The following is an 11,095-nucleotide window of genomic DNA, read 5'->3' on the forward strand; positions in this document are numbered from 1 at the left end:
ATCCAGAGGACGAAGGGAAGAAGATGGCAACTTGGCCAACCTTGTTTGAAGTAGGATTCCTATAAAGTGAAGGAGAAACATTACTGAGAGGCTTCACCCGGGGCAAAATACTGCTCACACTACTGAAACTGGGCGATTTTATAGATGCATTATATTGGTTGGCTAAGTTGCTGTTCACTCATGATTTCGCCGTGTCCCATTGGTTAAAAGTGTGTTGTATGGGCGGGAGCAATATTCGTGGCACTGACGGGGGCGGGACTCTTCGGTCCGACAGGAAAACTAAAGGAAGGCAAGTACATATAATAAAAAGGTTGAAGTTATTACTCTCAATAGGTCGCTGCTTCGTCGCTTTGTATGTCAGGATGGCTGCTAGAATCAAGCAAGAATTTGCGGCCTCAGACTTGTATGTGTCAAAGCTGTACAAAAGGCCAACTGCGCCGAAAACTAAGCAAAGTTAGCAAGCTAATAGTTAGCTTCCCGGGATGGAATGGAAACTCCTGCTAACTAGAAGTTAGTTGATACTCGACTAATTCAGTGACAAACATAAGCCAAATAAGAGTATTTATATATAATGAAGGTAGCATTATAACGGCAAGTGATCTGTAATGTGAATTCACCGTAGCTTATTTTGACAGATACATGTAGCCATTTCCAGTAGAAGTAAATAGCAGTGAGGAAATGAAGTTATAATGCGACGTAAACTTGCCAAAGTCTCCAGATACGCCGGGTTTAAGGAGCTTAAACACTTTGCCAACAGTGGTTCACTTCGACCCAGTTGAATCTCTTGAGCTGCGAATAGTTTGTTACAGAGAGGCTGTATATGATATCTGATTACGAAGAGACCCATCTACTAAATATCCATAGCACAACTTCAATTCTTCCTTAAATAGTAACCCTCAAGAGAAAACATGCTGAGACTACATTTTTTTGCTTTTGATGAAAAATGGCGACGACACAACCAAATTTAGTCATGCAATTCGATCAGTAGCTTTCTTTTATTAAATCATCATATGTCAACTTCAAATCAAAGTTATTGTGTTATTATTTAGAACCAAGATGTGTCGATTTAATCATGTTTGATAAAAGGAATATGATTCTGTTGATTGTGTTCAGATTTACTGTAATGTGTTTAGTAAGTGAATGATCCCCTATATATACTTTCAGGCCTAAATAGTAGTTAGATCATAGTCATAGAAATAAATGGCTGCCGCTGTTTTGACTCCCATCATTCAACCCTGATGGATGCTAATATCAGAACACTGCTTTGAATCTAGTCAGCTTCAGCTTTACTTTAAGGAATGAGGTACCTAAGGTGCTGTGTGAAAAAGTCCCCTCATTCATTGGCACAGTGGTGGCCTCAACATTGAGCAGAGCTGGAATTTGTAGTTTACACAAATTTTTGAACTTTTCTAAAAATGTATCGAATGAAACTTAAGCTCTACTTGATAAGATTTTAGTAACATGTTTTTGATGAGCATGTGTTCATTGTTCAAAGGAGACGTTTTAAATTAATTATGAATAGACTTGCTTAAAAAGAGAAAATGTACTATTTTCAGCTTGAATGGTGAAAATATGTCTCAGTCATTGCAAAATATTTCACACTGGATGCACCTCAGTACTTGCTGTTGAGCCTTTTCAGGTTAATGGGTCCTTAGTTTGTGTTTTTCATGACAAAATTGTTTATACCACTGTCCATGAAATGTTTCTTCATTGGAGCTTTCCACAAACAAAATACCTTAACTCTGTCATAAGTAAGTAATCACTGTGTCATTAAACGTCCCTAATCTTGTATTCTGTTATTATTCTTTCAGATGGCTGCGATCAGAAAGAAACTAGTGATAGTTGGTGATGGAGCCTGTGGCAAGACCTGTCTCCTCATAGTGTTCAGCAAAGATCAGTTCCCGGAGGTTTATGTGCCCACAGTGTTTGAAAACTACGTGGCAGATATCGAGGTTGATGGTAAACAGGTAAGCTGTTTATTGCAAATGTCAAGTGTTTCATTTTTACAGTAGTAAAATGATCACAACAGGAGTGTGTAGTTTGAGGCTCTGAACCTTAGGTTTTGTTTTCAAAGTATTGCCCCAACTGACACCTGCTGTACACATTTGGTTACCATATGTTCTGAGTGATCTGATCACAAGTGGACAGCTTTAAGCCCGACAATTCACACCTTAAATGCATCTCGACGTGTCTTGGGTGACCTCTTGTGATCAGATCTCACTTCCCCACTCTATATGCAAATTTACACCTACACCACTGCAACAAATGGATATGGTTTTTAAATAAAGAAAGAAATATCTTCATGTATAACTTTTGCTGAATTAATAAGAAGCCCCAGATAATTTGTTGTAGATGGCGTTTCACAAAGATTATAAAGTTTCTCCCTACACAACAAGTCTCAAACTTAAGCATTTTTTTAAGGGAGTCTTGGGACTTTCTCCTCGGGCATCAAAGAAGTAGCCTTGATTAGTTACTATTCACTGTATTTGTAAATGTGTCATGTTTACTACCAATATGTTGTATTTTTTAATATATCTAGTGTAGATGGTGAAATCTGTTGCTGCAGGGAGGTAAGAATCTGCACATTAGACACAGAGCAGAAAGGGCGCACTATAGGCATGAAGAAAGGCGGGCTGGTTTAGTGATGCAGTGACAAATGGACACTTTTTAAAAGGAAAGAAACATCTTGATTTGTTGTGGAGTGCGGGGATATTGGGGTTACTACTTCAATAATTAGTTCAAATGGACAGTGTTCACAAAAATCTGCTGTTAACATGTAATTTACATTACAGTGAACCACATTGAAATCAGACAGTGTGTAATCCATTGTATGTGTTGTTGTAGCTTCTTCTTGTTTTGTGGAGGACGTCAGTTGAGTAGGCGGTGTCTGAAGACACTACTTAAAGAATGTTGTCACATGCGTGATTGGATCTCAAATGCGTCCTCAATGCGTCATGGGGGTGATCATACCTGTACTAGAGCTGTCCACTTGTGACTGGATCACTTAGAACGCATGTAGATACCAGGTCTGAACAACCTCTTTGAGACTTCATGTGAGAATTTATGTAAAATGGAGGTTGACCCATGAACAAAAATTACAGATTGCCTGTGTAGAGTTTTGATAGACTATGGTGTCATAATTAACAACAACTGAAGACTGTGTACAAACTGGTAAATGTGTCTGATCACATTTAAACCTATCGGAAACAGATCTCACAGGATGTGACTGTTTCTATGACTTCCTGTAAAGACTGAAGGCTGCTGGAAAACTGCCTGACTTACCCCCTGCTGCTGCTGCCTGGTCTCACCCACTATCCAGCCAAGGTGCAGTTCATCTCGAACAAGCCTTGTGTCTCAGGTGTTTGTAGTTTAAGACACCTGTGTATGGAAGCTCCAGTCACTGGTTAACCAGTATTCCTTTCTACAATTACATCATGAGACAAAAGAACACTCCAACTCCGTGAAAAGGTTATTGAAATGTATAAGTCAGGGGATGGATACAAAAACATTTCCAAGTCACTGAACGTCACCCGGAGTTCAGTTAAATCAGTCGCTGAGTTTGGAGAGACTCTGCATATAACAACTGTTGGATGGGGTTTTCACCAGTCAAGCTCATTAAATCTTGACTTGAGTTCACCCAAAGGCATCTGGGAGACTCCAAGGTCAACTGGAAGAAAGTTATTTGGTCTGATGAGACCAAAATGGAACTTTTTGGCCATCAGACTAGATGCTATGTTTGGCGGGAACCAAACACTGCACATCACAACAAACCATCCCCACTGTGAAGCATGGTGGTGGCAGCATCATGCTGTGGGGATGCTTCTCGGCAGCAGGCCCTGGAAGGCTTGTAAATTTAGAGGGTAAAATGAATGCAGTTAAATACAGGTAAATCCTGGAGGACAACCTGATTCAGTCTGCAAGAGAACCACTACTTGGGAGAAGATTTATTTTCCAGCATGACAGTGACCCGAAGCATACAGCGAAAGCTCTACAGAAATGGTTGAAAGACAACAAGGTTAATGTTCTGGAGTGGCCGAGTCAAAGCCCAGACCTCAATCCAATAGAGAATTAATTGGTGGCTGGACTTGAAAAGGGCTGTTCATGCCCAATCCCTGTGCAACCTGACAGAGCTTGAGCAGTTTTGCAAAGAAGAGTGGAGTAAAATTTCAGTGTCCAGATGTGCAAGCCTGATTGAGACCTATCCACACAAACTCGCAGCCAAAGGTGCATCTAAAGACTGACTTGAAGGGGGTGAATACTTATGCAATAACTTATTTTACATTATATATTTGTAAATAATTGACATTATTTTGTAGAAATCTGTTTTCACTTTGACATTAAAGAGTTTATTTTTTAAATTCTTGTCACAAAAACCAAATTCTATTGACCATGATTCCATTTATAAAAGCAATAAAATGAGAAAAAAGTGCTTTTTATGGGCACTATATATCTGCAATAAGCTAATATTGGCAGATGTATCAGCCTGGCCCTATTTTAGAGCCTATACCTCACCCCTACTCCACCTGTGATCTGTATCTGGATACGTTACCTGGATAATGAGAGCTGATTACAGGCCTTGGCACATTACATGGTTTGCTGGCAACCACCTCATGACAAGACTTTGGGAAGACACAGAGCATGGTTATTGTTTACAAAGAAAAAGAGTATCACAGGGATGAGTCCTAAAACTCAGAAATAAGTTGGCATTTTTGCCCTGCCAGATCACTCGTATTGGATTTTTTGAATGGGATTTTGGTTAGATGCCCGCATTAAGGTCTGGTAAACAGAGAAATTTCAAAGCTCCCCCTTTGACTGGTTTGTAAACCAGCTCGTGAGGGCTTTAACATGCTCAAAAACTCATGAAACTATGCACAAAATTCAATCAGGGTGGAAATGTAGGTATTTTTATAGGGCGGCAAATACCGATTTAATGCCACGAAAAAGGATGTTGCTGTTACTTGTTGTACAAGGTCGAATCTACACCAAATTTCACACGTTTGGTGTATACTCACAAAATCCTTAACACAGTAATGACGTTGTATGGTAATTCTAAGTGCTCTATCTTAGGCAACTGGACTTTCCAGTTTCAGTTTTGTCACAACTGAAGAAGCCTCTTGGATGAGAGGTGAAACGTCTTCAAGAAACTGTCAGGCTGCCTGCAATATAGCACTTAGAATTACCATTACCTGGATGACTGTGAACCTTCATCAAGACGTTGTATGGTGAATACTGTGACGTTGGATCCCGTTAATGTGGCAACGCTTTAATGGCCATGAAACAGGAAATTGTAGTAACTTGACTGTATATTGTCCAATCTTTCCCAAATTTGACGTGTTTGATCAGAGTCCTGGCCATAACGCATGCAAATTAGGAGGTATACTCATAACACCACCTACTGGCAACAGGAAGAGAGCCCTTGGTGACAATCATCATTTGATTCGCATGACATTTACTTAGTGTAGTCTACCCTTCATAAAATTGAACCTAACATGTAATTAGTCTGTTCTAGTGCCACAATGTGGACACAGAAGTAGCATTGAACTTATTTGCACAGTGTCCAATACACATGATGATTCACAGGCGTGTTGAACTGTCTGCGTTCTGCCACGGGTCCACTGCTGCAGCATGCCTCCATCCGTGCGTGGTTGCGAGGGCCCGTACATCACTATTTGCAGTATTGGTTTTAAATAATTTTTTTCTTCACTGGAAAAAAATGAACTCTCTAACGAGATTTCAAGAAAGATAAGTGTGGATAGTTCTTGTTTCTTGCTGTTCTGATTTATGGTCCTTTTTTTTATTTTCGATGTCTTTAATCCACTTACTCCAATTAGCCCGCTCGTAATATATTTATATTTATATCAATCAATCCTCCTTATTTTATTTTTCTTTCTCTATGCTGAACACAGAGTCTCATCTATTCATTTCTCTGTCTTTACAGGCCGACTTTAGTTGCCAAGCTAATAGTTTACCCTTGCAATCTTGCCTTCCAGTCGTCTTGCTAATTTAGACAAGTCAAATCCTGACTTCAGCTCTGGAAATAATACACAGAGACAGAGATCCATCTGGACATGTCACTCTCAAAAAGAAAGAAGTATTTTCCGAAATGTTAAACTAGTCATTTTATATATAAGACCACATTCCTTATGAACATTGAGTTTTGAGACTAGTTAATAATGGCCAATAACTCTTTCAGACACTGTGCAGCTCTTACAGCATGTCTCTGGGTCTAACAAAATTTCACCTTAATCTAGATGTACTGCTGCTCTAATGTCAGTATTTATGTAGTGACTTCCTTGGTAGTAATCTAGTCATGTTGTCCTTTCCTGTCTGAAGGTGGAGCTGGCTCTTTGGGACACAGCGGGACAGGAGGACTATGATCGATTGAGACCTCTCTCCTATCCAGACACAGACGTGATCCTAATGTGTTTCTCCATTGACAGCCCTGACAGTTTGGGTGAGATTTCTTTTATGTTGTTGGTTTTTTTTTGTGCTTTTTTTAACCAATATTCTCTTTGTATCTGTTCCGTGTTCAACATGTTCCCCTTGTGCCCATTGCAGAGAATATTCCTGAGAAGTGGACTCCCGAGGTCAAGCACTTCTGTCCCAGTGTGCCCATTATTCTTGTGGGAAACAAGAAAGACCTGCGGAATGATGAGCACACACGTCGAGAGTTAGCCAAGATGAAACAGGTCAGAGGGCCAAAATTAACGGAGCTCATTCAGATGCTTCAAGTGTTTCAAGCCTGCAAAGTGTATAAATGGTCACTACATTATTGTTGTTAAGCTTTCATGCATATAGATTTAGTTTTATTACCTGCATGTGGTTCTTTTGCAGTAACATTCATCAGCATTTTGTAGGGCTGTAGCTAATTGTTTTATTACCTCTACCAAGGAGGTAATGTTGTGACCCATGTCGGTTTGTTGGGTAGTTTGTTTGTGGTGTGTCAGCAGAAATACACAAAAACTACTGAACAGATTTCAAAGAAACGTGGATGGATGATGGGTCTCCCAGAATGGACCCCATTAACTTTTGGTACAGATCAAGATAAAGGAACAGATCCAGGAATTATTTCTCATGGTCTTAAACATTGCGAGATAATTTTTCAACATTTTAGTTAATTTCTCAGGGAACAATGTATGGATCTTAAAGAAAAAATCAATTGGTTTTAGGTGGCTGGTATCTATGAGTGAGTACAATTTGATGCAGATACTAAAAACAATCCAGATCTAGCAGATTTAAATATGTTTTCATAGAGGGTAAAAAAAAATAGTTAGGCATGCAGTGAAAAGAGGTTATACATGGACCACTGCTGTACCTGAACGTGTGATTGATAGTCATTAGTCTAATTATTGTTGACAGAAGGTGACTTCCTGGTTTCTTTAAAGCTTAGGGACAAAATCGCTCATTTTACACAAACTTTCTGCAGTTATTCTTTTCACTATTTAGATTAGTTGAACATATTCAGTTGTTCTTAAACTGTGAAAGGGGTCACTGAAGGAAAAAAGTTGGGAACCACTGTATTGATCTACTCCAAAAAGACACTTGAGGCCTGTTTTACATTGTTTTACATGTAAAGATAGTGTTTTTCTCCATACATCTCCCATTGACTTCAACACAGCTGTCACCACAGTCAGGCCCCAAAGCAAGATTCAATGACGTAATGCCCGTTCCATCTTCTTTAAGTTATACGGCCCACTGAATAGGGTCAGCATAGTTTCCTCCGATAGATGTTGCATTGTAATGACACAACAGATTTTTAAATGGCTTTACTGGGCTCCAGGAAAGTTTTGAAAAGTATTACACCTACATTAATTAAAAATGTGTCATCAGAGCCTGTTTGCTGTTTGAAGTTTCTCTTGATTAATGGACAAAATTGGATCCGCCTTGTCTATAATACATTCATAGTTGAAATAGGTTCTATAAATATTACATTTATGTACGAACTGCTCAGGTCAATTCCATGTAGTGCTACAACTGTTTTCCATACTAAACTCTACATGTTAAAAAATGATGTCCTGTTGTCTTTAATTTTCCTCTCTGACTTTGTTTTATCCTAACAGGAACCAGTGAAGTCAGAAGAGGCGAGGGATATGGCTAACCGGATCAATGCCTTTGGTTACTTGGAGTGCTCGGCCAAGACGAAGGATGGTGTGAGGGAGGTGTTTGAAATGGCCACCAGGGCGGCTCTACAGGCCAAGAGACGAGGAAAGAAGAGCGGTTGCCTTCTGCTTTAGAGTGTCAGCTCACGCAGGATTGGGAGGGAGGGAAAAGAAAAACAAGCCAAGAAAAAACATCCCTCCTCTGTCTGCTTTGGCACCAAGGTGGGCACATTTGAATGGGGAGTTACAGGGATGGGGGAGAGAATCAAACCAGGCCAAAGGGGAAAAAAGGTCACACAAAGGAAAAAGGGAGTATACGCTGAAGTCCAAGGTTATAGCCTTTAGCTTTCAAATACAAGAAAAAATACTGTAATCATGTGTTTAGGATTCATTTGACCTCAAAATAGAAGATGTGAAGAGAAAGGAACAACACAAGTATTTGGAGGTAGGGCTCCAGTTTCCTTGAGTGGAGTAAAATGGTCTCAGCTGTCCTTAACTGAAGCTTTGTGGGTTGAGGTTGAGACCAGCTCCAGAGGAGATCAGGGGGCTCAGTGCACCCACAAGTGTGTGCCTGCTTAACTAACTGTTGGAAGACTTCCAAGGCTTGCAGTGTGACTGTGCTTGTCTTTCAGTTTTGTCCTATAAGTCTTCTTTCATAAGTTTTTCTTTCTCCATAAGTTCCCAGTGGAAACATACAGTAGACCAACCTTACGATATGGACATGGGTTTCTGTTTCATGAACTAATATTTGGAACATCTTTCATTCATTTAAATGGATAGAAGTTTGATTATCAGCATTAGAGCATAAATACATGATGGTAATGAGACCAACTTATTTGAGTGTTTATATGAAAAACTGTCAGAAAACTGGAAGTGACTGAACTGATTTGGACTGTCAGACACAGTGTATACAGTTGGTATTAAGGGCATGACGAGTTGAGATACGGGGCCTTAACTTACCTGAAATATAGGTTGGACCAGACCTTTGTGTGAAACGGGGTTATATTAGAGACAAGACTTTAATTTCTGATTTCCTCTGGTTAAAGTTGTTTATTTTAGTAAGAAGCCTCCATGTTTTCTGATCTGCTCCTGTTCTAATTTGCTATTGTGCAAAATCAACACTTCCTCCATGTTTACCTGTCGTGTTGATATATTCAGTATAATGTGCATTTCTACAGCACTGTCCCCATCACTACTTAAACAGTCATGTTGTGTCAGTTTCTCCTTTTTAACATAAATACTATTTTAAGTTACAAACTATTTCACCTCAGTTTTGTTGTTTTTTAAATTGCTGTTGAGAAACCAGAATGGAACGCAGTCTCTCTGTACAGATTTTACTTAAGTGACCTCCCAGCAGCTCATAGGACAAATTTCCTCTTTTTCAAATTTGAAACATTTGCAGGCAGCATCGAGTTTCATTGGGAAGCAAATGTAAATAATTAGAGAATGAAAACAAGGTAACACTTGAAGGTCCTTGTAATAAGCGTTAGTTTATAAGGCCAGATGGGTTCAAATAAGATGCTTATTAACAATAAGACAGTATAAGGGTCAATATAAACATGTTTATTGTCAGATGTTAAGACATTTCTAAGCACTTGCAAGAAAATACTTACTATGTCATTGTTAAACCTTTACTTAGCTGTTTTGTTGCTTTTTTAAGATTAATACATACTTTACTATGCATTTATTAACCGTTAACTCTGCACTTATTAACAGTTAACTTTCAAAAGCAAATTTAAGGTTAACAGATCCTTTATTATGCATTAACACTTTTTTGCATGTCTTATTATCTAACAATAAACATGTTTATTATGCTATTATTAAGACTTGTATAGCCTGAGTAATGTTAATTAGTATTTTATAAGGACTTAAGAGGGCCATATTACCTGATAACACTTAATAAAAGTGAAGTGAAAGTCAGAGGAACAATGTAGTGACTCTGTTGATGGAATAAGAGCAGTGGAAATGTACATTAAATTTTAGTATGTAAGATATAACAGTATAATTTCTCCCCTCTTTGTTTTAAACCCAGCTATTATTTGTTGTTTGGCTGTTAGACACTCTTCCATTACTTAAACACCAGCTTTTATTTTAAAATTGACCTTGTACCTGTACGTCAGGGTGTTAATGGAAGTGTGTTTTGTTTCTACTCATGATGCCACAACTGTTCTTTTTCTGCTTTGTATTCTGTTGTATGTTATTTTAACTTTGTGATATTCTACTGGCTTACTTTGTATTATTTGCACACAGTTTAAAACAAAAGGTCAGTGTAGTGCACACTTTGACAAAAAAAAATGTCAGCTTATGAAATGCAAGTATTGGTTATTTGTAAGAGGAATATTCTTTTGTACACAAACGTATCCTCATTTTTCTCCAGTCTTTTTTAATGTATTCTACAGGAAATAAATTGTAACTGATAATGACCAAACTCCACCACCATTTCAGTTACTTGTATAAAAGATGCCTTTGTCTGCCACTTACAGGTGGATCAGTCATCACAAAATTCCTGTTTTTCATGTAGTTCTCTTCTACATTGTAGTAGAGCTCCCAAAGTTTCCAAAGATAGACAATTAGTCACACTGGATTTAAAATGCTAAATATTTTCAGTTGATTGTACTGTGCAGCCTTTGGCTTATGGCTGTCATGTAGCTGTAATGAAGAACTTTAATAAATTGAGACAATGTATGAAGCCCAGTTTCTGTTGTAAATGTGTTGTCTCAAAACTATTTCCACGAACTCGACACAGCTTCTCCAGTGCAACGGTATATAACTGTTTCCTCAGGCTCAGTTGGATTCTTAATGCCTATGAAAGGTAAAATCATTGGCGTGCCTCTTCAAGGTTAACTTCACTCAGTGGCTGCATTGCATTGTGGGAAATGTAGGCACCAGATCACTGGGCTAGCATTGTACGCCTGTAAAACTGTTGGACTCATCATGGACGGTTGAGAAATGATGAAAACAAATGATCAACATGAATACAGCAGAACCAGAGATAT

At 38.7% G+C, this 11,095-nt stretch overlaps 1 protein-coding gene across 1 annotated transcript; it reads left to right on the top strand.

Annotated features, from left to right (window-relative positions):
* The first annotated feature begins 242 nt into the window (after window positions 1-242).
* Window positions 243-10,795, top strand: LOC140999484 (rho-related GTP-binding protein RhoA-C). The gene is made up of 5 exons (XM_073469900.1): window positions 243-289; window positions 1,812-1,967; window positions 6,334-6,454; window positions 6,559-6,689; window positions 8,061-10,795. Exons 2-5 carry the CDS (start codon window positions 1,812-1,814, stop codon window positions 8,232-8,234), a joined length of 582 nt encoding a protein of 193 aa, XP_073326001.1. The 5' UTR covers window positions 243-289; the 3' UTR covers window positions 8,235-10,795.
* Window positions 10,796-11,095: the final 300 nt, after the last annotated feature.

Source organism: Pagrus major, chromosome 7, assembly GCF_040436345.1.
Source record: "Pagrus major chromosome 7, Pma_NU_1.0".
NCBI lineage: Eukaryota > Metazoa > Chordata > Actinopteri > Spariformes > Sparidae > Pagrus > Pagrus major.

Excerpts from the sequence above, each read along its gene's own strand:
- LOC140999484 (XM_073469900.1), top strand. The coding sequence starts at position 1,812 with ATGGCTGCGATCAGAAAGAAACTAGTGATAGTTGGTGATGGAGCCTGT. Across the intron at positions 1,968-6,333 it reads TCGAGGTTGATGGTAAACAG|GTGGAGCTGGCTCTTTGGGA; the intron begins GTAAGCTGTTTA and ends TCCTGTCTGAAG. Across the intron at positions 6,455-6,558 it reads TGACAGCCCTGACAGTTTGG|AGAATATTCCTGAGAAGTGG; the intron begins GTGAGATTTCTT and ends TGCCCATTGCAG.